The 27,941-nt window shown below is 40.0% G+C and overlaps 1 protein-coding gene across 1 annotated transcript; it reads left to right on the top strand.

Moving 5' to 3' along the window:
• The first annotated feature begins 2,593 nt into the window (after positions 1-2,593).
• On the top strand, positions 2,594-24,886 carry MRLN (myoregulin). The gene is made up of 3 exons (XM_047762394.1): positions 2,594-2,698; positions 22,952-23,063; positions 24,657-24,886. Exons 2-3 carry the CDS (start codon positions 22,985-22,987, stop codon positions 24,815-24,817), a joined length of 240 nt encoding a protein of 79 aa, XP_047618350.1. The 5' UTR covers positions 2,594-2,698; positions 22,952-22,984; the 3' UTR covers positions 24,818-24,886.
• Positions 24,887-27,941: the final 3,055 nt, after the last annotated feature.

The following is a 27,941-nucleotide window of genomic DNA, read 5'->3' as shown; positions in this document are numbered from 1 at the left end:
TGCAAATGGCCATAGACTTGGTGAGTTACAACAGCAGACATCTGTTGTCTCGGTTCTGGAAACTGGAAAGGCAAAATCCAGGAGTCAGCAAGGCCATCTGTCTCTGAAGTCACTCAGGGAGGACACTTCCTGGCCTTTGCGTAGCTCTGGTTGCTGCCAGTGACCCTTGGCATTCCTTGGCGAGCATCTTCGTCACGTGGCGTTCACTCTGTCCAAGTTTCCCTCTGCTGTGAGGATAGCAGCCATTGGATTAAGGCCCACTCTGATCCAGTCTGACTCAGCTCCACTTGATTACATCAGCAAGGCCCTACATCCAAATACAGCCACATTCACAGGTGCAGGTTTAGACCCAAACCCATCTTTTGGAGGGAGACAGTTCCACTTGTAGAATTAAAAAGCGGTGGAATGAAGGCTCTGAACTACTCCCTAATCATCTGCAGACTGGGGTGTTCATGCACCGGAGACCAGTAAAAGTGACGCACAAGGAGTTCCCGTCGTGGCGCAGTGGTTAACGAATCCGACTAGGAACCATAATGTTGCGGGTTCCGTCCCTGCCCTTGCTCAGTGGGTTAAGGATCCGGTGTTGCCGTGAGCTGTGGTGTAGGTTGCAGACTCAGCTCGGATCCTGTGTTGCTGTGTCTCTGGTGTAGGCTGGCAGCCACAGCTCTGATTAGACCCCTAGCCTGGGAACCTCCACATGCCACGGGAGCGGCCCAAGAAATGGCAAAAAGACGAAAATGATGCAGGAGGAGTGCTAAGACAGTGTTAGAATGTCCATGTTAAAATTCCATCTTTTGAACATTTCTATTTGTGTTCTGTGATACATATGTCGACAATAGTACATGAATATGGCCTGTAAAAATACATGCACTCTGTGGACTGTCAATCTTTGAAAACTGGTCAGTATGAAAAATATTTTTTTAAATAAAGACCTTTCAATTAAATCAACTATAATTTTAAAAATTCGTATATGTGAGATCTAGGGGTGATATCCCTCAAGTATGATGTTGATTCGTTCCAAAAAATTGTTTTTGCTTTTTTTGTTTTGTTTCTTGATGTTGATTCTTTTTTGTTTTGTTTGTTATTTTCATTATAGTTGATTTACAATGTCCTGTCAGTTTCTGCTGTAAAGTGAACCAACCATACATATACACACATATATATATATACACATTCTTTTCCTCACTTTATCCTCCATCATGTTCTATCACAAGTGATTGTATATAGTTCCCTGTGCTATACAGCAGGACCTCATTGCTTATCCTTTATAAATGTAATGGTTTGCATCTGCTAACCCCAAACTCCCCTCCATCCACTCCCTCCCCCTGGGCAACCACAAGTCTGCTCTCTGTCTATGAGTCTGTTTCTGTTCTGTAGTTTATGCTGATTCTTAACTTCGGCAACTAGAAAGACAATGAAAATGCTAAAATTGTGAATATTTTAAGAAAAATACTTGACATAATTAAAACATTTTAAAAAAGAAAGACTAAGGCCCTGTACCTACCCTACTCTGTCTCCTGCTTTTATTAAACTGATGGCCACTGGTCACTGGTGTATTACTTTCTCATTTTAACAACACTCCTCCCCCAACCCCCACCCCCCGCCACAGAACACACTCATTGTGAGAGATTTGCGGTGAGAGGTTCTGGCCTCCCCACTGCCCCCAGCACTGAGCTGAGAAAGGAATAGTTATCAGGCCTGAGCCAGGGTGACAAGCAGCTGGATCCTTGAGAATGACACAACTTGACAAGCATTTGTTCCTTTCAGTTTTGTATCTTTATATTGTCCAATAACTTTTGTCCGATTCTCAGTTTTCTTTTTAACGCTTCAGACAGACCCAGAGCTATTGTTTAATATCATTTAGGTCCAAAGACATGTTGTGGCTGGTTCTGAACAATTTGATGTCCATGGTTGGGGGAGGGGAGGCATAGACTTGGGATTTTTGGAAATACAGTTTTTCACAAGGGGAGACCGGCTGCAAACCAGGAGCCAGGTCATGACTCTACTTCCATTCTTCGGACTTGAATTGGACAGGTTCCCTGTTATGTATGACACAATCACAAGGCCCGCCCCTTCCCCAGCACACGCACACACACACACACACACACACACTTTTTTGCAGGAATGATTTTGGGATCATTAAGGGAGAGAGACTGATAGGCTCACAGGTAAACTACCCTCAACAAGTTGCTAATGTGCATTTGAAAATCCATTTGTTTATATATTTTAAAAACAGCAGGAAGTCCAAGGAAACAAGGCCAATATGTATAATTTGAGAAGTTATTCAGATATCCCTGGAAAAGAATTGCTCAGATGGAGAAAGGGTAGCATAGATGAGTCATGATGTTTTTCAAGAGAGTGAAACAGTAGAGTTTTTTGAGAGTTGACTGTTGAACTCTTAGAACTTTGACATAAGGGTCTATTGTGGAGGGGCTGAGCCCCTCATCAGGGGCTGTTTGTGCTCCTGTGTGGGCCCAAATATATTTTTGTCATAATTTATCCCACCTGTGTCTGTCAGTTCCTCTCCACTCGCCTCCTCCCGTGACAGCTTGGCTCATGTTTCTTCCATAAGCTCCAAGCCAGTTATTAATAACAGCCCAGTGAGTCTCCCAGGCCACCTAACAGCATATGGTGTTTTTTTACAAAAGAGAGAGACTGTCTCCTTGACTTTGGACTTCGCTTGTTGAACCCCTGAACAGTAAGTTTGGGTTTTTTTTTTTAAATGTGGTCTTTTAAAATGTTGATGTAGGAGGAAAGTTCAGAGTGGGTCTTGCTTGCGTCTGGAGGAGGGAGAAGATGGAAAACTCTGGGGTCAGAAAGCCTGTTTCCCTGCCCTGCTGTTCACTGTCTCTCCAGTCTTCATAAGGCTGATTATGAGAGATCAGGAGTGCCCATCTTGGTTCAGCAGTAATGAACCCGACTAGTATCCAGAGGACATGGGTTCGATCCCTGATCTTGCCCAGTAGGTTGAGGATCCTGTGCTGCCGTGAGCTGTGGTGTGGGTCACCAATGAGGCTCAGGTCTGGCATTGCTGTGGCTGTAGCGTAGGCTGGTGGCTGTAGCGTAGGCTGGCAGCTGTAGCTCCAACTTGACTCCTAGCCTGGTAACCTCCGTATGCTATGGTTACGGCCCTAAAAAGACAAAAAAAAAAAAAAGAAATCAATGAATTAGAATTGGATCCCTTCATTTCCTTCTGGCTAAATAAAGGCAGGTGGAGGAATGAGGGGTTCCTAAAAGCTACATGTCTAGAGCACACCTTGGGGCTGGGCTAGATGTTTCCATCTCTCTGCGCCTCCTCTCCAGATGGAAGATTTCAGTGATTTCAAAGAGAAATGTCACATATGGAAGGTATCCGCAGGGGAATGCTGGACAGGAAACTCGGGCCCTGTCATTTTTCCATGTTTGAGATTTGGTTCAGAGCAGCACCTGTCGTGTTCTACAGATTCATTGTCTTCTTGGTTTCTTGGCCAAAGGCTTTGTTTTTGTAGTTTTTGTTTTTGTTTTTAATAATGGTTGCTTTGGAGAGTCCTGCAAAGTAGGTCACTGTGTTTTCTGTCTGTAAAGGAGGACCTGGAAGCCCAGGAGGGCCCAGTCCTCTGAGCAGAGGTAAAACCTGACCTTCTAGCCCTTCCTCAGGGCGATGGACCGGTCCTGTTTTCTGCATTGGTTACACATGTCCAATTCTCTTCAACATGTGCATCAGGCTTCTAATAAGGGAGACATCACAGTGAACTGGAAGGAGGCAGATGTCAGCTGGATATTGAGCCCTGGCTCAACCGCTACCAAGCTGTGTGACCTTAGGCAAGTACTCAACCTCTCTGAGCCTCAGTCTCCTTGTTTGTGAGATGAGAATTAAACCTTTTTGACAAGTTGGTGGCTTTTGCTCCTAATGTATATAAGTGACCAAGTATGGCAACATTTTTTCTTTTTTTTTTCTTTTTGGCTGCCCTGCAGCATGGTGACGTTCTTCATGAAATCCTTCACTGGAATTTTTCCTGAATCTTCATATCATCTCTCATTTGCTTCAAATTCAAACCTAGAACCTCCCGTGTGGCCTTTGGTGGGAAACTCTAAACTCTAGAGACAATCATTAGCTTTTACTGCTTTTGATAACTTCATAGGTAGTTCTCTGAGGGCCTAGTGGGTTGAGGCTCCTGCGTTCTCACCGCTATGGCTCTGGTTACTGCTATGCGGCATAGGTTCAATCTCTGGCCCAGAAATTCCTGTGTACTGCCTGTGTGGCAAAAAAAAAGAAAAACAAACAAACAAAGGGAGAACCTGAAGTAAACATTGCAACTCTCATTAAAAAAAAAAAAAAGAAAAAGAAACTTCATCTTTAGGACAGTGTAAGCCGTGGGTATGCTGAGGAGGGAGACTTTGGAGGATGGTATTTGTTTAGCAGTTTAGGATAGTAGGGCGAAAGCTAAGATCAATGATGATGGGGGACCTTTCAAAACAATTTCAAAGCATAAACTATTTTAATAAACTTCTCTGCAGCTATAACCAGCATTCAGCCTTGGGGTCATGTGCTTTGGTGGATTGTTTACCCCCTTTGCTAGTTTGGATCCTGTGTCTGGATTGAGACAGATAAAAGGGTGGGTCTCAGAGAATACTTGCTTCCCAGAGTTGTACCCTGGACACTCAGGGGATAGGAAAGGATTTTTGTTTTCCGCTGCAAGCTTTTGTTCTGCAAATGTTTAACTCCCACTGTGTGAAGATGTGGCACTAGGTTAGCGAGGGGTCAGTGACCTCTAAAAACTGCAGGAGAAAGAAGTCGTTTCATGAGTAGCTCTGATATAAGTCAGAATGGGCTGGTTCCAGAGTCCACGAGGGCTATAGACAGGACCCGGTGGGCATCCTGCAGGGCCATCACGCCCCAAACTTATTCACCAGAAATGGGCATTATTGATCAGACTTCCCCTGGGAGAGCTGAACATTCTTAGAAAATTCGTCAGTGACTTTCAGGGCTCTTTTTTGTAGAAGTTGCATTTCATCCTACCTACCCAAATTTCTTTTTTTCAGTTGAGCTCCTATTTTTTGCTTTTGTTTTTTTTGGCTGCGCCCACAGTATGCAGAAGTTCCAGGACCAGGGATCAAATCCTCACCATAGCAGTGACAACACCAGATCCTTAACCCACTGTGCCACATGGGAACTCCTTGAGCACCTGTTTTCTTTTGAGCCCTATGCTAAAGGCTGGATATATAATATGGCCTTAAATGAGGTCACAGTCTTTCATTTACCTTGACATTTCCTTCTTCAACCTGGCCTTCTACCTTCTCAACTCAACCTGACTCCAAGTCACATTTAGTTGGTTTCAGAAATCAAATCTGCACCTTAACAATAGATCAAAACTGCCACCAGTGAATTTATGCAGAGGAGGGTGTGTGGCAGGCTGAGAAGGTAGTTGAAAAGGTTTTGCCAAATGCTTTTAAGAAGTCAAATGAGGCGTCCCCACTGTAGAGCAGTGGGCTAAGGATCTGGCATTGCTGCAACTGTGGTGTAAGTCACAGCTCCAGCTTGGATTTGATCCCTGGCCAGGGAACTTCCATATGTTGTAGGTGCAGTTGGAAAAAAAAAAGATGTCAAACAGGTCCAGAGATTGTCCATTCTTCTCCACTCACCAACCCCCAAATTGGGATGACACTTGCTTTGATATATGAGTTATGCAGGTAAAGACACAAGACCCAGCAAACAAGCCCCACCCTGTTTCATCACACCTCAGAGGAAACTGCCCTGTTGGGGTTTCCCAAGGAAGCCTGGTGGGGCTGGGACTCCGGGCAGTTCCTTTAGCCTTGCAGGGGTACTCTACAGCTGGGATTCTTGGAGAGGTTGTGGAATCTGGCACGGGGACGGTGGAAACATTTTGATTATTTTGCTTCCAAAATCTTTCTTAATGCTATGTGCCTGTAACTGAGTAATTTATGTCGTCTTAGGGGCAATGCAGTCACTTATTTGGGCAGGCATGGGATGGCAAAAAGTCTCAGCCTTCAGGAGGCTTCACTGTGGATGATTAAGAGGAGATGTTTGTTCATAGGTCGAAAACTAGTTCATTTTAGAGCCGAAATATTTACACAAAACATTTGAGGCATTTGGTCATAGGTGGCTTGGGAGGGCCCCAACTGAACAGGTGTTGGCATGGAGGAAAGCATGAGAGGTCCAGTTGAAGAGAAGAAAAGGAGAGTGATTGCCACACAGGGCTGGCGCCAATGCCCTGTGGCCACATGTCTCTGGGTCTGTCTTGTCTTCCCAGGACTTTCCATCTCTTAAGTCCACCTGTTTCATCTTGACCATTTCAGCCTTCACCATTGTTGGGCTGCAAGCAAGTGGCCACTTTCTGACTCCATGGCTTCATCAGACCAACCACTATTTGATGCAGTGCCAGGCAGCATACCGGGCCCTTGGCTCATCTTTATACCAGTCCTGAGACACTGCAGTGGCTGAGGCTTTGGAGCCAAACATCCTTTCATTCAAATCCCTGGTCATCCCTCACTTGTGATTGGAACCAGCTCACCAAAGTCTCTGGTCTTAGATCCCTCCAACTCAGGAAAGTGGAGTATTAGTAACACCTCTTAAGTCTTTATGAGATTAAAATTAAAGTGTGGGTCAGCCCTTCTTAATTGTCATTACAAATAAAATCCTTTCAATCCCCTGCTAGATAGATATTTTCTTTGTCTCCAGAAGAGGTAGCAGCTGAGGTGAGATGCCTGGTCCAAGGCTATAGCACTAATACCAGCCAGAACTGGGATGGCAAACCAGTTCCATCTTGTTTCAAAACCTACACTCTCTTCCCCGCTCCACCTTGCTGACAAGACCATGTGTGACAAAGCACGTGATTTTGTTTTCAGGCAAAGTCCACTCTGTCAAGTTTTGTGAGTGTGACTTGCCAAGTTTTCTAGTTTTCACTTGTACCTTATTTTCTGCTGGACTCTCTGGTCTTACCTTGACCTGAAAGAAGTTCTTACCTCAAAGAAGTTGGGAGGTCAGGAAGGTAGAATATCTTGAAATAGCCAACTCTGGGGAAATGCAGAATCCAATTTATCACAATCATGTCAAAAACTTGCTAAGGCTGGAGGAGTTCCCATTGTGTCTCAGCGGGTTAAGAACTCCACATAGTGTCTGTGAGGATGCAGGTTCAACATCTCCCCTGGCTCAGTGGACTAAGGATCTGGTATTGCCACAAGCTGTGGGGTAGGTCTCAGACGCGGCTCAGATCCGGTGTTGCTGTGGCTGTGGCAAAAGCCTGTAGCTGCAGCTCCTATTCGACCCCTGGCCTGGGACTTCCATATTCTGCAGGTACAGCCCTAACCCTGAAAAAACAAACAAACAAAAACAAACAAAATAACCTCACTGAGGAAATTATTACAGTAGCTCTGGAGAAAAGTAACTGTGTGACCACAGACAAGTTGCTGTACTTCTCTGGTCCTCGTTTGTCAAACAAAAGTTCAAGAAATCTCAACTATCTTTTTCCAGCATCAGCATTTCTGTGATATCTCAAGCCTTTCATTACAGTTGTTTTTCTTAGTTGAGAGAGAAAAATCTCTTTGAAATCATATCCTAGTCAGGAAACAAGGTATGATAATCAGGCCTGTAATCGTTTCAGTGTAAAGCTATATGTTGTTTATCAATATTCTCATTCAAGCTTTCTCTCATACAGGGCTCATATCACTGATAAGTTCATTTCTCAGATGTCTGTTAAATTCCATCCCTCATATAAATCCTCACATAATTTGTTTAGGAAATAAAACTTGCACTCAATGTTCGAAACTTGCAGAACACACAAAATCCACTCACCCATTGAATAAGCCTGAGTTTTCAATTAACTTCTGAATGACTCAGAATTGAGAAGTTTATGTCTACCACACCATTTCTGGAAACTTAAGGGGCCAAATATCTACCATGCTGCAGAAACCATATCCATCCCAACAGGACATTTCCAACTTAAAACCCTGTAGGCTGGTGCCAAACTTTTGTGGCCTTCCAACTTGACTAGATTCCCAACTTACAAGCAAAAAAACAAAAACAAAAGCAGAAACATCAATAAGTCAATAGTTCCCATATGATTTCTCAGGTTTCTAAAAGATAATTGTATTGATTATAAATTGTATGGGAAAGAGATGTTTTTTTATGTGGGGACCAAGTTGAAAATACCCAACTGTGGGATTTTATTTTTGAAATACTTGCTGGGCAAAGTAGACCTAATATACGATTTCCTTATTATAGTTGTCTTTTTAACAAAATGAAGTATCAGTCTTCCAAGAGAAATCTTCTCCTTGATTCTTACTAAATGAATAATAGTTGCTGAAAACTGATTAGCCTCAAACCCCATGAGGCACTGGGATCCAGGATGGGAAGGACCACCCCCACTTTCTAGGAAGATACCACCTGTTTATGGGGTGGTGCATGCAAGCAAATAACCATAGTACACCGGAGTGAGTTGCCATTGGTTACAGACAAGTGGGTAATTGAAAACGTCAGGATGGATCACAGAGGAGGTAATGCTGGGTCTCAAAGGCTGAGTAGGTGTGTGAGAGTTTTGCATGTTTGGGTGCCTAAAGAGAAACTGAGAAGACTGATTTATTCAAGGGGTGCCATATAGGAGGTAATAAGAGTAGAATCAATAATGAGAATCACCCCCACTTTTTACATGTTTATTCCCTAGGCACAAGTATTATCCCATTTAATTTTCACACTATCTTTTTCTGTTTGTGTTTTTGGTCTTTTGACTTTTTAGGGCCACATTTGAGGCATATGGAGGTTCCCAGGCTAGGGGTCCAGTTGGAGCTGTAGCTGCCGGCCTACGCCACAGCCACAGCAACTTGGAATCTGAGCTACATCTGCGGCCTACAACACAGCTGACAGCAACGCCAGATCCTTAACCCACTGAGAAAGGCCATGGATCAAACCCACATCCTCATGGATGCTAGTCGGGTCCGTTAACAACTGAGCCACAACGGGAACTCCAATTTTCACATTTATCTTAAGAAGTGGATGTGATACTGGGAGTTCCAGTTGCGGCTCAGAGGTTAAGAATCCGACTAGTATCCATAAGGATGCAGGTCTGATCCTTGGACTTGCTCGGTGAGTTAAAGGATCTGGTGTTGGAGTTCCCATTGTGGTATAGCAGAAATGAATCTGACTACCATCCACGAGGATGCGGGTTTGATCCCTGGCCTCGCTTAGTGTGTTGAGTATCCGGCTTTCCCGTGAGCTATGGTGTAGGTCACAGATGCAGCTCACAAACCCCTAGCCTGGGAACCTCCATATGTCGTAGGTGCAGCCCTAAAAAGCAAAAAAAAAAAAAAAAAAAAAGGAGCTGGTGTTGCCGTGGTTGTGGTGTGGGCTGGCAGTTAGAGCTCTGATTCAACCCCTGGCCTGGGAACTTCCATATGCTGAGGCCACAGCCCTAAGAAGAAAAAAAAAAAAAAGTGTATAATGTTATTATCATCTCCACTTTATAGAAGTGCTGACTGAGGCACAGAGAGCATTCAGGTAACTTGTCCAAGGGCTCACGCTAAATGTCTGATCCGAGTCAAACCCTGTCAGTCTTATTCCTAACCCATCTGTCAACCATCAAGTCCTAGAAGCAATCTTGTTATTTCTCTGTCCAACTAATGTTAATAAGATCAAGGGGAGAAACTTAGTTATAAGTTGATCAGTGGCTAGATAAAAATAATAAAAGAGAATAAAGTTGCAGAGTGTAAAAGCTAATAAAACAATAGACAAAAAGGGGTTCTCCTGTGATGCAGTGAGTTAAGGATCTGGCACAGTCCCTGCTGTGGCTCGGGGTTGATCTCTGGCCCCGGAACTTCCGCATGCCTTGGGCATGGCAAGAAGGAAAGCAAGATGAAGGAAGAAAGACAGATGAAGGAAAAAAGGAAGAAAGAAAGTAGAAGAGAAGAAAGAAAGGATAAATCCAAGTAGTTGAAAGTGAGTGGCATCTGGAGACTGCAGTCCTGGGTTAGTAGCTTCGAGGTTCCAGCACAGAACACTGAGGAGCCTTGGGCAGCTGTTCCATCTCCCAACAGTGGATAATTCCAGCTGGGCACATACTAGATCTTTCATAAATGATATGATTATACTTTACTTAAGCAAGAGTGAACAGATTTCAATTGTGTCTCATTTTCCAACATGTGTCTCTAGAGAACTTTGGTCAATATTTTCTTGGCCATTAGATATTGACAGAAACAAGGAATAGGATTAGCAAAGTCTTATCAAAAAGGAAAATATTTTTGAAATGTGCCTCATGTGTTTAAGACTATGATCTTGAATCCAATGAAAAGTGTTTTTCTTTCGACTGAAAAAGAGGCTTTGCAAAGTATGTTCTGTTCTTTGTCTTGACCAAGATTCCGTGCCTAATAAGGGAAAATGGGAAAGGTTGAGAGAGATTGAGAAATGGGTGATGTTTTAGTACTAGTAATAATTTTATATAATAGAGGGGTTTTGACTTGTTTGTTTCACATTGTTTTGTTTTTGCCGGCGGACCAAGCCATTTAGCAAATGTACTCTTCTTATGGCCCCAGGAGATAAAATAATTTCTGTAAAATAAATTGATTCTCAGGGCCTTTTGGAAGCAGGGAAAAGAAAGGTAGGGAGAGACATTCAAATGGGAGGGGAAATTATTTGCGGTCATCTGAAATTACAACATGGACTATATTTGGCCCCTGATGACCTAAGATGTCTTATATCAGAAATGAGAAATGATGCTATTTTGGCTATGATTTTTAAATACTACACTCAAGATCAGACCAGTCTTGAGCTAGTCACACTTAGTACATTCTAGCATACTTTTAGATGAGACCTAACTTGTTTGAAATATATGTATTTATTTATGTTTTAATTTATTTTGAGGGTGCTTATTTTATCCAATAAAAAAACTACAAATATATATATATATATATATTTTTCCTGAAAATTTCTCCTGTTAAATAGCCTTTCTCTTGGAAAGGCACAGTGGGTTAATGATCTGGCTTGTCTTGGTACAGGCACTGGCTCAATCCCTAGTCCGGTGCAGTGGGTTAAGGATCTGGTGTTGCCACAATTGTGGTATAAGTTGTAGCTCCAGCTCAGATTTGATCCCTGGCCTGGGAACTTCCATATGTTGCAGGAGCAGCTGAAAAAGAAAAAAAAAATAGCCTTTCCCCAAAAACAAAATTCCTGCAAAGAAAAAACATTACCAAGCTCTAGCTAGGTAAAGTAAGAATTGATCAGGCAAAACATATATCAAGCACTGTAACACTCGTAATTTTGGTCTACGCTAAAATCTGCATGTGTTAGTAAACTTATAATGGTACAGATTCATGTTCTTCCAATGATTTAGCTCTGGAAATAGATCTAATATCAAGGAGAAGAACCAAACAGGAACCACCACACCCCTGTTTCTCATGAGCATTTTGAATGAAATAAGAACATGTTCTTGGGCAAAAAAAGACAATATAAACTCAAGGAAAATGAAATGTATCAGTGAAACATTGAAGTTAAGTTACATACTTCCATTAAAAGATTTCACTGATACATTTCATTTTCCCCGAGTTCATAGTTGTTAAAATGATTGGGTTGACAGATAAAAACTCAGTATAATTGCTTTTATTTATTTTTAAGAAAATTTTTATTATAGTTGATTTACAATGTTCTGGCAATTTCTGCTGTATAGCAAAGTGATCTAGCTACACATATACACACATTCTTTTCCCTACATTATCCTCCACCATGTTCCATCACAAGTGATTAGATACAGTTCCCTGTGCTATACAGCAGGATCTCATTGCCTATCCACTCCAAATGCAACAGTTTGCATCTACCAACCCCAGTCTCCCAGTTCTTCCCAATTCCTCCCTCCCTCTGTCCCTTGGCAACCACAAGTCTTTTCTCCATGTCTGTCCATAAGTCTATTTCTTTTCTTAAGATAAGTTCTTTTGTGCCATATTATGAGATTCCAGATATATGATATCATATGATATTTGTCTTTCTGTTTCTGACTTCACTTAGTATGAGAATTTTCAATTGTATACATGTCATTGCAAATGGCATTATTTTGTTCTCTTTTGTGGCTGAGTAGTATTCCATTGTATGTATGCACCACATCATCTTTTTTTTTAATTTTTATTTTTAATTGTTATTTTCCCCAATACAATTTTTTTTTCCTACTGTACAGCATGGTGACCCAGTTACACATACACGTATACATTCTATTTTCTCACATTATCATGTTCCATCATAAGTGAATAGACAGGAGTTCCCATCATGGGTCAGTGGTTAACAAATCTGACTAGGAACCATGAGGTTGTGGGTTCGATCCCTGGCCTTGCTCAGTGGGTTGAGGTTCCAGCATTGCCGTGAGCTGTGGTGTAGCTTGCAGACGTGGCTCGAATCCCACGGCTCGAATCCCACGTAGCTGTGGCTGTGGTGTAGGCCGGCAGCTGCAGCTCTGATTCGACGCCTAGCCTGGGAACCTCCATGTGATGCAGGAGTGGCCCTAGAAAAGGAAAAAAAATAAAAATAAAAATAAATAAATAAATAAGTGACTAGACCTAGTTCCCAGTGCTACACAGCAGGATCTCATTGCTAATCCATTCCAAAAGCAATAGTTTGCATCTATTAACCCAAAGCTCCCAATCCACCCCACACCCTCCCCCTCCCCCTTGGCAACCACAAGTCTATTCTCCAAGTCCATGATTTTCTTTTCTGTGGAAAGGTTCATTTGTGCCATCTATTAGATTCCAGATATAAATGAATTCATATGGTACTTGTCTTTCTCTTTCTGACTTATTCACTCAGTGTGAGAGTCTCTAATTCCATTCATGTTGCTAAAAATAGCATTATCATGTTCTTTTTTATGGCTGAGTAGTATTCCATTGTGTATATATACCACTTCTTCCTAATCCAATCATTTGTCGATGGACAATTGGGTTGTTTCCATGTTGTGGCTATTGTGAATAGTGCTGCAACGAATATGTGGGTGCATATGTCTTTTTTAAGGAAATTTTTGTCCGGATATATGCCCAAGAGTGGGATTGCTGGGTCATATGGTAGTTCTATGTATAGTTTTCTAAGGCACCTCTATACTGCTCTCCATAGTGGCTGTACCAGCTTACATTCCCCCCAACAGTGCAGGAGGATTCCCTTTTCTCCACAACCCCTCCAGCATTTGTTATTTGTAGACTTATTAATAATGCTCATTCTGACTGGTGTGAGGTGGTATCTCATGGTAGTTTTGATTTGCATTCCTCTAATAGTCAGGGATGTTGAACATTTTTTTCATGTGCTTGTTGGCCATCTGTATATCTTCCTTGGAGAAATGTCTATTCAGGCAGGTCTTTTTCCCATTTTTCCATTGGGTTGTTGGCTTTTGTACTGTTGAGTTGTATAAGTAGTTTGTATATTTTAGAGATTAAGCCCTTGTCAGTTGCATCATTTGAAACTATTTTCTCCCATTCTGTAAGATGTCTTTTTGTTTTCTTTTTGGTTTCCTTTGCTGTGCAAAAGCTTGTCAGTTTGATGAGGTCCCATTGGTTTATTTTTGCTTTTATTTCTGTTGCTTTGGGAGACTGACCTGAGAAAACATTTGTAAGGTTGATGTCAGAGAATGTTTTGCCTATGTTCTCTTCCAGGAGTTTGATGGTGGTCTTGTCTTTTTTTAAAAATTTTATTATTTTTTTTTACAGAATAAAATACATATATTTAAACACAATTACGTTCACACAGATTATTATATCATGGATCTTAAGAAAGAGATTAAGTGACTCCCTCTGGAGAAGTGGAATGGGAAATATGCTGAGACAAATAGGAAATTTATTCTATACTTTATCCCATTTTGTATGGCTTTCATCTTTACTATTTAGTATTATCTATTACATTTCAATTTTTCTTTAAAAATTAGCATTATATTAAAACTGTGTATATTATGCAACTAAAATTTATAAAGAAAGCCTTATATACCATTAAATATTTTATATAGCATAATAAAAAGAATAACTTAACTGGTAAGAATAACAAAAATAATATACCCTCTGAAAATAAGTAAAATATAAAATGCATAAATTAGTTAAAAAACAGTGTAACTATATAAATATGTCCTCGCAATTTGTACATCTTATTGATTCATCAATATAGGCATTACGCCATTCTAGGTGATGTGATAAACAAGACATTATAGACCTTACATTGTACCATGGAGAGAAATGGTTATTAATAATACAATTGTAGAACTGTATTATTGTACAGTTGCATTATTTAATTATAATTATCATAAATTCTTTGATGGAGAGGAAATCAGAATCAGATCTAAGGAGACTTCAGCATTCCAAGAATGATGTCAAATGACCCCCCTCATGGTGGATTATGCACTTATTTACTATGAGATGTATTTCTTCTCCAGAGATTCCTTGTTTGTGTATCAATGATAGATTTTTGGTTTAATATGAGTCTATATGTATATGAGATTGTTTTAAGTTGTTCTCTTAATTGCAAGTTCATCTCCAGTGTCCTGCATTTGTACCCACCTCTTCTCATGATTTCTGATTTTGGTGGTATAATTGTGCATGGATGATTTCATATGTTTACTGTATATATACCTTTACTGGTGAGCCTTGTCATTTGTGGTATTTATATTTCTGATTGCGGCCTTTTCTTTTCTGCCTAGAGAAGTTCCTTTAGTATTTGTTGTAAGGCTGGTTTAGTGTTGCTGAATTCTTTCAACTTTTGCTTATCTGTGAAGGTTTTGATTCCTCCTTCAAATCTGAATGAGAGCCTTGGTGGGTTGAGTAATCTTGGTTGGAGGTTTTTCCTTTCATCATGTTAAGTATATCATGCCACTTCCTTCTAGCCTGCAGAGTTTCTGCTGAAAAATCTGCTGATAACCTTATTGGGGTTCCCTTGTATGTTACTTGTTTTTATTCCCTAGCTGCTTTCAAGATTTTCTCTTTGTCTTTAATTTTGGTCAGTTTGATTAATGTGTGTCTCAGGGTGTTCCTCCTTGGGTTTATTTTATATGGTACTCGTTGTGCTTCCTGGATTTGAGTGAGTGGTTCCTTTCCCATTTTAGGTAAGTTTTCGACTATTATCTCTTGGAACATTTTTTCTGTCCCCTTCTCTCTCTCTTCTCCCTCTGGAACCTCTATAATACTAATATTGGTGCATTTAACGTTGTCCCAGAGTTCTCTGAGGCTCTCTTCATTTGTTTTCAATCTTCTTTCTCTTTTCTGTTCTGCATTAGTATTTTCCACTAATCTGTCCTCCACCTTGCTTATTCGTTCTTCCGCCTCCTGTATTCTGCTGTTAGCTGCTTCTAGTGAATTTTTTATTTCAGTGATTGTATTTTGCATCTCTTCTTGTTTAATTTTTATATCTTGTATCTCTTTGGTCAGTGTTTGCTGTAAGTTATCTATCTTTGCCTCCAGTTTATGTCCAATGTCTTGCATCATCTTCAGCATCAACAGTCTAAAGTCTTTTTCCTGGAGGCTGAGAATCTCCTCATCGCTTAGCTGATTTTCTGGGGTTTTTCCTTTCTCCCTCATCTGAGTTATAGTTCTCTGTCTTTTCATTTTTATAGGTTTTTGGTGTAGTGACCTTTTTACAGGTAATAGAGTTGTCTGTCCCACTGTGGCTGAAGTCGTATGGAGGGCTTGCTGTAGGCCCTCTGATGGGAGGGGCTGATGCCTGCCCCCTGGTAGGTGGAGCTGATTCTAATCCCTCTGGTGGGTGGGGCTTAGTCTCTGGATGGGATTAGAGGCAGCTGTGTGCCTGAGGGGTCTTTAGGTAGTCTGTTTACTGAGGGGCGGGGCTGTGATCCCACCTGGATTGTTGTTTGTCCTGGGGCTTCTCAGCCTGACTGATGGGTGGGGCCAGATTTTCCCAAAATGGCCACCTCCAGAGAAAGGCATGCTGCTGAATGTTCCTGAAAGCTTTGCTTTCAATGTTCATCCCTCACAACAAGCCACATTCACCCTGGTTTTCCCAAGATGTCCTCCAAGAGCTGCAGTCAGGTTTGACCCAGATTCCTATGGAGACCTTGCTCTGCCCTGGGACCCAGTACACGTGAAAGTCTGTGTGTGCCTTTTAAGAATGGGGTCTCCATTTCCCCCAGTCCTGTGGAGTTCCTGTGCACAAGCCTCACTGGCCTTCAATGCCAGATGCTCCAGGGGCTCTTTTTCCCAGTGCCAGATCCCTGCACATGAGGGTTTGATGTGAGGCTTGGAACTCTCACTCCTGTAGGTGAGTCTCTGTGAACCAGTTAGTTTTCAGTCTGTGGAGCTTCCTGCCTGGGAGGTATGGGGTTGTTTATATCGTGAAATTGCCCCTCCTACCTCTTGATGTGGCCTCCTCTTTTTCTTCTGGAGTAGGGTATCTTTTTTAAGGTTTCTGGTCCATTTGGGTGAAGATTGCTCAGCCTTTTGTTGTGAATTTTGTCGTTTTTAGGAGAGAAGTTGAGCTCCAGTCCTTCTATTCTGCCATCTTAATCCTCTCTCGGTCTTGTCTTAAATATAAGTGTTTAAGCCATTTTGAGTTTATTTTTGTGCATGGTGTGAGGGTATGTTCTAGTTTCATTGATTTGCATGCAGCTGTCCAGGTTTACCAGCAAAACTTGCTGAAAAGACTGTCTTTTCCCTATTTTATGTTCTTGCCACCTTTATCAAAGATTAATTGACCATAGGTGTCTGGGTTTATTGCTGGATCCTCTATTCTGTTCTGTTGGTCTCTATGTCTGCTTTGGTACCAGCAATATACTGTCTTGATGACTGTGGCTTTGTAGTATTTCCTGAAGTCTGGGAGAGTTATGCCTCCTGCTTGGGTTTTGTTTCTCAGCATTGCTTTGGCAATTCTGGGTCTTTTGTGGTTCCATGTAAATTTCTGGATTGTTTGTTCTAGTTTTATAAAAAATGTCATGGGTAATTTGGTAGGGATTGCATTGAATCGGTAGATTGATTTGGGTAGTATGGCCATTTTTACCATATTAATTTTTCCAACCCAGGAGCATGGAATATCTTTCCATTTCTTTACATCTTCTTTAATTTCCTTGATTAATGTTTTATAGTTCTTGGCATATAAGTCCTTTACAAGGAATATACCTCCTTGGTCAGGTGTATTCTCAGGTATTTGATTTTTTGAGGAGCAAATTTAAAAGGTATTGTATTTTTGTATTCCTTTTCTAATATTTAATTATTAGTATACAGAAATGAGACTCATTTCTGAATGTTAATCTTACATCCTGCTACTTTGCTGTATTAATTTATCAGTTCCAGTAGTTTCTGTGTTGAGTCCTTAGGGTTTTCTACATATAGCATCATGTCATCTGCATACAGTGACAGTTTTACCTCTTCTCTTCCTATTTGGATGCCTTTTATTTCTTTTGTTTGTCTGATTGCTGCGGCTAGGATTTCCAGTACTATGTTGAATAATAGTGGTGAGAGCGGGCATCCTTATCTTGTTTCAGATTTTAGTGCAAAGCTTTCAGCTTTTCTCCATTGAGTATTATATTTGCTGTGGGTTTGTTGTAAGTGGCTTTTATTATGTTAAGGTATGTTCCCTCTATACCCACTTTGGTAAGAGTTTTGATCATGAAGGGATGTTGTACTTTGTCAGATGATTTTTAGGCATCTATTGAGATGATCATGTGGTTTTTGACTTTTCTTTTGTTAATGTGGTGTATGACGTTGATTGATTTCTGTATGTTGAACCATCCTTGTGCACCTGGGATGAATCCCAGTTGGTTGTGGTATACAATCTTTTTTATATGTTGTTGGATTCAGCTGGCTAATATTTTGTTGAGAATTTTTGCATCTATATTCATCAAAGATATTGGCCTTTTTTGGTGGTGTCTTTATCTGGCTTTGGAATTAGAATGTCTTTGGGTGTGTACCTTCTTCAACCTTTTGAAAAAGTTTAAGGAGGATGGGTATAAGTTTCTCTTTGTATGTTTGTTAGAATTCACCTGTGAAACCATGTGGTCCTGGACTTTTATTTGTAGGGTGTATTTTTATGACATATTCAATTTCATTTCTAGTGATTGGTCTGTTCAGTTGATCCATTTCTTTTTGATTCAGTTTTGACAGGCTGTAAGTCTCTAGAACATTGTCCATTTCTTCTACGTTGTCCAATTTGTTGCCATACATTTGTTCATAGTGTTCTCTCATGGTTTTTTTGTATTTCTGTAGTATCAGCTGTGACTTCTCCATTTTCATTTCCTATTTGTTTATTTGGGTTTTTCTTTCCTCTTCTTGGTGAGTTTAGCCAGAGGTTTGTCAATTTTGTTTACCTTTTTAAAGAACCAGCTCTTGGTTTTACTTTTTTCTTCTATTGTTTTTTGATTCTCTATTTTATTGAATTCCTCTTTGATCTTTATGATTTCCTTCCTTCTGCTGACTTTTGGTTTTGTTTGTTCTTCTTTTTAGCTGGTGGGTTAGTTGTCGATTTGAGATTTTTCTCCTTTTTTGAGTGGTTGTGTCTTCATTATCATTTGTCTCGAGGTATTTTTTAATTTCTTTCTTGATTTCCACATTGTCCCATGGGTTTTTTAGTAGCATGTTGTTTAGTCTCCATGTACTAAGTTTTTTCTCATTTCCTTTCCTGTGATTGATTTCTAGTTTCATGCCATGTGGTCAGAGAAGATACTTCAAATAATTTCTATATTCTTAAATTTGTCGAGGTTAGCTTTGTGCCCCAGTATGTGATCAATTCTTGAGAATGTTCCATGTGCACTTTAGAAGAATGTATATTCTGATTTTTTTGGATGTAATGTCCTGAAAATGTTGATTAAGTCTAACTTTTCTATTGTGTCCTTTAGGATCTCTGTTGCCTTATTGGTTTTCTGTCTAGAGGATCTGTCCATTGATGTGAGTGGGGTGTTAAAGTCTCCTACTCTGATCGTATTCCCATCGATTTCTCCTTTTATGTCTGTTAGTATTTGTCTGGGTGCTCCTATATTAGGGACATATATATTGACAACTGTAATATCCTCTTCTTGACTGGATCCTTTAACAATTAAATAGTGTCCTTCTTTGTCTTCCTTTGTGGACTTCGTTTTAAAGTCTATTTTGTCTGATATGAGTATTGAAACTCCTGCTTTCCTGTCTTGTCCATTGGCATGAAATATCTTGTCCCATCCCCTCACTTTCAATCTATATGTGTCCTTTGCCCTAAGGTGAGTTTCCTGTAGATAGCAGATGGAAGTTTTTTGCTTTTTTATCCAATCTGCTACTCTGTGTCTTTTGATTGGAGCATTCAGTAGATTGACATTTAAGATGATTATTGATAGATATGTATTTATTGCCATTTTAAACCTTGTTTTCCAATCGATTCTGTGTTTCTCCTTTTTTTTTTTTTTGGTTGGATTATTTCTATTTATTTTATGCTTGTGTACTTTTCTTTTTAGTTTTTGTGAATGTAATGTTTGGTTTTGATTTGTGGTTGCCTTGTTTTTTAAGTACATTAACCCCTTCCTATATCTACTTGCTTTTGCCTGATAGTCATATAGACTCAAACACATCATTAAAATAAAAAAAGACTCTATATTTTCTTACTTTCCTTCCCCACATTTTATGATTTTGATGTATTTTTTTTAACATCTTCATGTTTAGATCTGTATGCTGACTTATTTAAGTGACTGCTTTCCAGTTGTGGTTTCCTCCATCCTAATTCTTCTTTTTTTCTTTTTTTTCTCTCTTTTTTTTAATTTAGAGAAGCCCTTTCAGTATTTCTTTTAGAACGGGTTTAGTATTGCTGTACTCTTTTAGCTTTTGTTTGTTGGAGAAATTCTTTATTTCCCCTTCTATTTTAAATGATATTCTTGCTGGATAGAGTATTCTAGGTTGCAAATTTTTTTCCTTTCAGCACTTATATATCTTCCCACTCCCTTCTAGCCTGTAGTGTTTCTGTAGAGAAATAAGCCAATAGCCTTATGGGGATTCCCTTATAATTAATGCTTTGCTTTTCTCTCGCTGCCTTTAGAATCCTCTCTTTATCTTTAACTTTTGCCGTTTTTATTATAATATGTCTTGGTGTGGGCCTGTTTGGGTTCAACTTGTTTGGGGCTCTCTGTGCCTCCTGTATCTTGATATCAGTATCATTTAGATTTGGAAAGTTTTCAGCCATAATTTCTTCAAATGTAATTTCAACCCCCTTTTCTTTTTCTTCTCCTTCTGGAATTCCTATTATGTGTAGATTGGCCCACTTTATATTATCCCATGGATCTCTTATGTCGCATTCATGTTTTTTCATTTGGTTTTCTGTCTGCTGTCCTGATTGCGTGATTTCCATTATTCTATCTTCCACGTCACTAGTTTGTTCCTCTGCATCATTCATTCCATTCTTTATTGCCTTTAACTCAGTATGTATCTCTGCAAATGAATTTTCTAGTTTTTCTTGGCTCCTCTTTATATTTTCTAGTTCCTTTCTAAAGGAATCTGCATTGCTGTTCATATCCTCTCTTAATTCCTTCAGTATTTTCACTATCTCCCTTTTGAACTCAAGGTCTGTCAGACTGCAGAGGTCTGTTTCATTGCTGATTGCTTTAGGTGAATTCTCTTGTTCCTTTAACTGGGAATGGTTTCTGAGCTTCTTCATCTTGCTTGTGTTTTTCTTTTTCAGTGAGTTTCAGGAGGCAAAACTGTAGTCTTGTAAGGCTACTTCTATGCAAGAATACCTCTTTGTATTTTTGAGGGGTTTACTATTTATTTTTGGTGTGAGAGTTTGAATATTTGCTGTCTCTTTCTTTGGTATGAGCAGGCTGCTATTCCCAGGATGCTCAGTGTGTTTTCAGGGAGAAGGAGGCAATGGGTAGGGCCAGCAGTCAGTGCTTGGTCATTGGGCTTGCAACAGCAGCAAGACCTCTGGAGCCTGAGTCTCAGTGCACAGCCCTGCCCAAGTGTCTCAGGCTGTGGTGTCCGGGCCAGTGGTTCAGATGACCTGTGTGGCTCTCACTCTGCTTTGCTGTTCTCAGTCCAGCTGCTGCGCTTTTCTCAGCAGCTTTGAGGTCCTGCCGACTTGGCTGATCTTTCTGTCAGTTAGGTGGCTTCCCAGGATGTGGGTTCCTTTTCTCTTTCACAGCTCCCTCTTGGGAATGCTAGTCCCATCCTAATTCCTTTTCCCTCTCTTTTTTTCTTTTGTTCTACTCAGTTATGTCAAGTTTCTTGCCCTTTTTGGAGGTTTAAGTTCTGTCAGCATTCAGTTGATGTTCTGTGTGAGTAGTTTTACGCATAGATGTGTTTTTTTGATGTATTTGTAGGAGAAGGTGAGCACGACATCTTACTCCTCCACCATCTTGCTCTGCCTCCTGCACCACATCGTCTTAATCCATTTCTTTGTTGATGGACATCTAGGTTGTTTCCATGTCTTGGCCATTGTGAATAGAGCATAAGCATCATCCTTTTAAATGAAACAGGAGAAATGGAAAAAGCAAGGGAAAAAAAAATTACATAGAGTCCTTCATCCAAACTTGACTGCTATGATCATTATTAACATTTGTAGGTAATTCTATTTTCTTTTTTTAAATATTTCAGTTGTAAGGGCTAATATACATATAGAAAAGCACATAAAATGTCTCTGTGTGATTTAGCAAGTAGTTACAAAGTGATTGCTAATGTAACCACCACCCAGGGCAAGACATGAAATATTGCTGGAATCTCCCCATCCCCATTTATCCCTTCCCTTTCTCTCCCTAATGTCACCACTATCCTGATTTTATAGAAGCCAATATTTCGCTTTTCTTGATAAATTAACCACCTACAACATTGCCACCCATACAGGTACCCCAAACCAAGTATTTTTAACTCTGTTTTCCTACTTTATATAAATATACTTGCACTGTGTGTCTTATTTTGTGCCTTGCCTTTTACAATCTCAATATTATGTTTATGAAATTTACCACTGTTTTTGTATGTAGCTAACTTAATTTTCATTATTGTGTAATATTTCATTATGTGGATTTATCTATTTGCTAATGGACACTCGGCTTATTTCTAAGTTGAGGAAGTTAAAATTAGTGTTTGGATATGTGTCCTGGTGTGGTTATCCATGCTTTTCTTTAGGGTATATTACCCATATGTAATGGGTGGCCATAAGGTGTGGGTTTTAATCATGACTAAATATTGTAGCATAGTTTCAAAGTAGCGTTTCTATTATTTCATAGTGGTAATAACCATCATTTTGTGGGGTAAGCAGTCTTTCATTTGTGGCTGATTTTCATAGCCTGTCTTCTGTAATAAATTCACTCCTCTACTTTCTAATTTGTAAAAGTGATACAAAATCTTAAAACTTACAGAATTTATAGCTGATCTAAAAACCTCATGAATTATGGTCTCTTACATAGACAGAGAAATTATGTTGGTTAGTTGTATCATGGAAGATATCGAAGCAAATTTATTTAATTTTAGGAAATTTTTTATTGAGTTATATTTGACGTACAACATTGTGTAAATTTAAGGTGTACAACACACAGATTTGATATATTTCTACTGTGATATGGTTGCCATAGTGGGTGTTAGCTAACACCTCTATTGCATTGCATGATGATCATTTCTTCTCGTGCTGGCAACAACTTAAATCTAGTCTCCTAGCAAGTTTAATGTTTATAATACACTCTTATGTCTTTACTCACTGTACTGTGAGTTCTCCAGAACTTACTTATCTACTAGTTGCAAGTGTGTAACCCTTTAAACAACATCTCTTCCATCCCCTCATTCCCTGAGAACTGTGGTTTTAAGAGCATGGCAAATGTTTGCTTCACCAGGAAAATTCTAGCATTCAGTTTAAACTTTCTGTTAAAAGTCTCATTTATAGCTCTCCAATTCTATGATAAACTGAAATCAACATGTCACATTTTCCAAACTCCACTCCTTAACATCTTCTTGCTGACTTCTTTGAGACTCATTTTAGAGTTTCTCCATGCAGGCTCCCTGTCCATCCACTTCACAGACCACCTCACCATCCAATAAAAGCTTTTAATGTGCTTTGACACAGGAACCAAGGTTGCTAAGAGACCACCTGTACTGCATGCACTTTGTTCTAGCAAGAGCAGCCAGAGAGAAAACCAAGGAGCAGCGTGATCTACCACTGCCTGGGATTAAGTCAGGTGAGAAATGGGTTTCTGCTCATTCTTCCAAGCCACCCCCCCCACCCCAGTTGTCTTTCCCTTGCTTCCTATTTCAGTCTCTCTCACCTTGTTGGAAAAAATGGAAGGTATCGCTCAGAGCACAGACTGGAGAAATGCAAGCTGAAGGCTGAGGCCACAGGAGGCAAGGAAAATCACTTTGCAAAGCCATGTGTTATTCTTACTCCTTGTTTTTCAAACATAGGCATAAAGAATTGTTGAATGTGGGGTAATCCTAGGTGTTCACTTTGCTAGTGATTGCTGTGTAACTTGGGGCATGTTATTCTCTCCTTTAGGAACGTGGTTGTTCCTTTAGAAAGGGGATTATTTATTGCAGAAATTCATGAAGATTGCTAAAAGTAGGAGTTGATCCTTGCATAAATCTCATCTGTCTCCCCCTCTCTCTTTCTTCTTCTTTCTTAAAAGTCAACCTGCCTTTTTGGTTTTTGAATGAAAAATAGAAAATATCTTCTTACCCCTCATATTGCCACTTTTTAAAGTATCAGCGCTTAAATTGAGTATAAGTTGAGTATAAGGAACTTGAATGGAAGACTGAAAATTAACTCATTTGGCTTTACATTCCTGGAAAAAGGAGTTGAAAATGGTTCTAATTCTTTACCTGATAGACGTTCAGTAAAATGCTCTGACAGTGTGCTAAACAAACCACAAATAAATATCTTTTAAAATTCCATTGCACTTTAAAAAATACCAGCTATTTTTAAAAAACCACTTGATTAACACAGAAGTGTGGAAAAAATTAAAATATTTAATGTCTTATTAAGTGACCCAAATATGTGAAAAAGGATTCTGAGGAAAGATTGAGGAAATGAGAAAGATCTTTTGTTGTTTAATTAAAAAAAGTAGGAATGTTACTAGCCTTTTCCCATGCCTTCAAATTCTCATTTCCTGGTAATACTGACTGTACAGGTTAGAAAAATGGTAATTTCATTTATGTTATAAAAATCATTGTAAATAACTTTGCAGATAAGACTTCAAAAATTAATTATTGATGGAATTCCCATCATGGCTCAGCAGAAATGAATCTGACTAGTATCCACAAGGACGCAGGTTTGATCTCTGGCCTTGCTCAGTGGGTTAAGGATCTGGTGTTGCTGTGAGCTGTGGTGTAGGTGGCAGACATGTCTCGGATCCTGCATTGCTGTGGCTGTGGCATAGGTCAGTGGCTACAGCTCTGATTCGACCCCTAGTTTGGGAATCTCCGTACGCCATGGGTGCACCCCTTAAAAAAAAAAAATTGATTAAATAAAGAGAATGGTAATCCTGACATTCCTTGAGCTTTTTTTTTTTTCTTTTCTTTTTTAAAGAAAAGTAAATTTGGCATGTAGAAAAATCTATAATTATAACATAAAGTGGTCAAAATGAGTGAGTGAAATGTTTTCATTCATTAGAATAAAAATATTTTAGTTGATTTATTGCTTGCAACTATGTGAGTCCTGGTTGAAAGACATCTCTTCATCACTATTTCTTTACAAGGCAAATATTAGACTGAGTTTAAAGAATCAGGATTATAAATATGTTAATTTAAGGGTATTTTCTCTTTTCCCCCCCTCCTAGGGAGCAGGAGAATTTTGGCTATGACGTGTAAAAACTGGATGCTAATTTCTACTACTACCCCCACAAGTCTGGAAGATGAAATTGTAGGAAGACTTCTAAAAATTTTGTTTGTAATCTTTGTTGACTTTCTGTCTATAATGTATGTTGTTATAACATCTTAGAAAACGACTTCCCTTACTTTACGTGTGAATTTCATATTGAACTCCTGTGAATAAATTTTTGTAATTTAATATGTTTAGTGATTTTTGAGGATATCTCCAATTATTCAAGAAGCAAACAGGACACTACAATAAAAATCAATATTGTCTATTATTTAGTACCTTATGGTTTCTAAAACATTCGCATAAGTGGAAGTGGAAAATTTTTTTCCCCCAAATCTACATTACTGAGTCATAAATCTTCTTGATTTTTTTTTGTGTAGGGGGGAGGGTGGGCACCTGCAGCATGTGGAAGTCCCCAGATTTAACCTGTACCGTAGTTGTGGCCTGGGCCACTGCTGAAGCAATGCCAGATCCTTAACCTGCTGCACCACAAGGCAACTTCCTAAAGCCACTCACTTTCTAACAGGATTGTTGGTTGGTAGACTGACTAAAATTTGCAGGTATAATTATGAGTGAAGTTGCTTTTTTAAGGATGTATGCCTGTGTGAAATTTTATATGGTCTATTTTTAACACATTCAGCTTAACATACAATAATCTTTCCATATGATATACTAATAGTTTACACTCTCTTATATGTACATTTCATCTGGGTGTAAGTAGATTTTTTTTTTTACTTTAGAAAAAAAATGTAGATTGTTTTCCTTAATCCTCAACAATTTTATGCTTCTATCCACAAAAAAATAAAGTTAGGAATGGAAATACCTAAAAGAGATTCTTTTAGGAAAATAGAACTTATAAGAGAGGAAAGAAAACGGTACAACCTGTGTTGACTTTCTAGTTGGGACTTAACACTCATAGTATGTCACTTGATGTAAGACTCATGGAATCCTAGGAGACAGGTGTTAGCTGTCCCCATTTCACAGATGGAGACACTGAGTCCTAGGAGAATTATGCTAAGCTTGAGACCCTAACTAGGAAGTGGCAGATCCAGGTCTTGGGCCTTCAGAATCCCTTATATCATGTTGCTTCCAAAGATAAATAATTACAATAAAACAAGGGTGATTAAAAACTCATCTGTCGAGCCCAAGTTCTTTCACAGCAGTTTTTTTTTTTTTTTGACAGTTCTTCTTTTTTTTTTCCCCTGGGGCTGCATCCTCAGCATGTGGAAGCTCCCAGGCTAGGGGTCGAATGGGAGCTGTAGCTGCCGACCTACACCACAGCCACAGCAGTGCCAGATACAAGTCGCGTCTGTGACCTACGCTACAGCTCACCGCAACGATGAATCCTTAACCCACTAAGCGAGGCCAGGGATAGAACCTGCATCCTCATGGATCCTAGTCAGGTTCGTTAACCGCTGAGCCATGAAGGGAACTCACTTTTTGGGCAATTCTTAACCCGCTATGCCACAGGCAACTCCCACGATAATGTTTCATTCAAGACCCATGGCTGTGTTTTAGTATTGCTCTGATTCGTTTTGTTATTCCACATATAAAAATCTTGTATCAAAAAGAGAGGTTAGATTTATCATGTTCTCATATCCAATTTGACAATGCATTCTCTTCCCCGACCCCATGTTCTGACTGTGTTAAAATATAACTGTTGAACTTCTGCTCTTTAAGACCTTGAAAAACAAGTTCCCTCTGTCCTTTAGACTTTTTGATTTTTTACATTGGACACACATGCTTCACAAAATTCTGATCTCTTCCATGTGATGACCATCTTTGCGATTTGGCCCAGTCATTAATGCAAGGTTTCATAAGAGACCTAATGAGGTGTGAAAGGAATCTGGGACCTTTGAAACTTATTACTTCACTGACTCTTCCTTAACCTTGCAGCGGTGTTGTATATTTAACCATAAGCCAAATGGAGTCAAACTATGTGAGCCTTTGCTGTAACAGAAAAATCCTTTTTTCCCCTACACTGTATTGTTGCATCCTTCCTTTTGGATATTATAGGGATGTTTTGTGGTTCTCCTCACCCTGCTCTGTTTGGGGTTTGTCGGAGCCTAGGATCAGGTTGCTGGCAGGGGAGTCAAGACATCCCCAGTCCTGGGCAATTGTTTCTTTGCTCTGGGCGCTTCCAGGCAGTTGACAAGGTGGTGAGAAGCACTGATGCTGAGGTGGAACTGCCTGGGTCCAGATCATGGCTTCATCCCTTATGGTTTAATCATTGCTTCCTTACCTGTAAAATAAGTGCTTTTGTCATGGGTTTGCTGAGAGGATGACATGAGATGATGGGTGCACAGTGCTTAGCTGAGTGCCTGGCTTATGGAAAATGCACGGTCCATCTCCATTGAGATGGAGAGTATGTTGCCAGCATCCTCATCAGGAATGGGTCAGAGTGGCTCACTTCAGGCTATTTGCAGCCTCAATCACCCTGCCTGTTCTAAGCTTCCCCTTTGCCCTTAAAATGACCTCGCATTAACCCATCCCATTGCCCCAAGGATGTGACTGAGACTCACTGAACCCAGGCAGAGTCTGCAGCAAACATAGGTATAAACCGGTTGACCCTACCAGGATTTAATTTGCTTATGCATTTGGGGACCCAAAAGGGACAATTAGATAACATGACTCCAGACAACAAGGATACTTGACAAATATTTTTTTTCAATAAGAAATCAGAGGCTTCATGTGCGATGGTTGTGGCTCTGTAGTTGGAAAGAGGTCACTTTTCCTTCACTCTCCAAACAGTTCCTTTTTGCGGCCAGTTCAAAGTGGTGAGTAAAACCCATGTCCTGCTCTCCTGGAGTTCATGGGTTAGTGGGGGAGAATGACGGAATGCCGTGGAGCTGGTAGCAGGATGGACATGCCCAGGGTGTATGAAGGGTGGGGTGAAAGAAGTTCTGAGGACATCCCGTAGCAGCAACTTCTGGGAGTTTGGGAAACACAGAATCCAGGCTCCTCCCAGACCTGTTGAATTCAGAACCTGCACTGTAACCTGATCCCCAGTGATTCATGTTCACTCTGCAGTTTGAGAAACTGATGTGCAAGGCAGCTCATGGACTAAGTGTTCCTACTGTCTGGCCTCTGAACAATTATGTTACCTCAGGGTAAGCTGCTTAACCTCTTTGGGACTCATGCTCTTCCTCTACTAGAACCAAGGAAAAAACCCCAAAGTGGGATTAATACCACCCACTTTGCACATCATGTAGAAACACCGTGACTATTCAATGAACTGGACTGA

This window comes from Phacochoerus africanus, chromosome 15 (assembly GCF_016906955.1).
Source record: "Phacochoerus africanus isolate WHEZ1 chromosome 15, ROS_Pafr_v1, whole genome shotgun sequence".
In the NCBI taxonomy this organism is placed as follows: Eukaryota; Metazoa; Chordata; class Mammalia; order Artiodactyla; family Suidae; genus Phacochoerus; species Phacochoerus africanus.
This window is presented reverse-complemented; position numbering and strand designations above follow the sequence as displayed.

Bases quoted from the DNA above. Each gene is read 5' to 3' on its own strand.
- MRLN (XM_047762394.1), top strand. From the start codon at position 22,985: ATGCACTTTGTTCTAGCAAGAGCAGCCAGAGAGAAAACCAAGGAGCAG. The intron at 23,064-24,656 runs GTGAGAAATGGG...CCCCCCTCCTAG, and splicing joins ACTGCCTGGGATTAAGTCAG to GGAGCAGGAGAATTTTGGCT.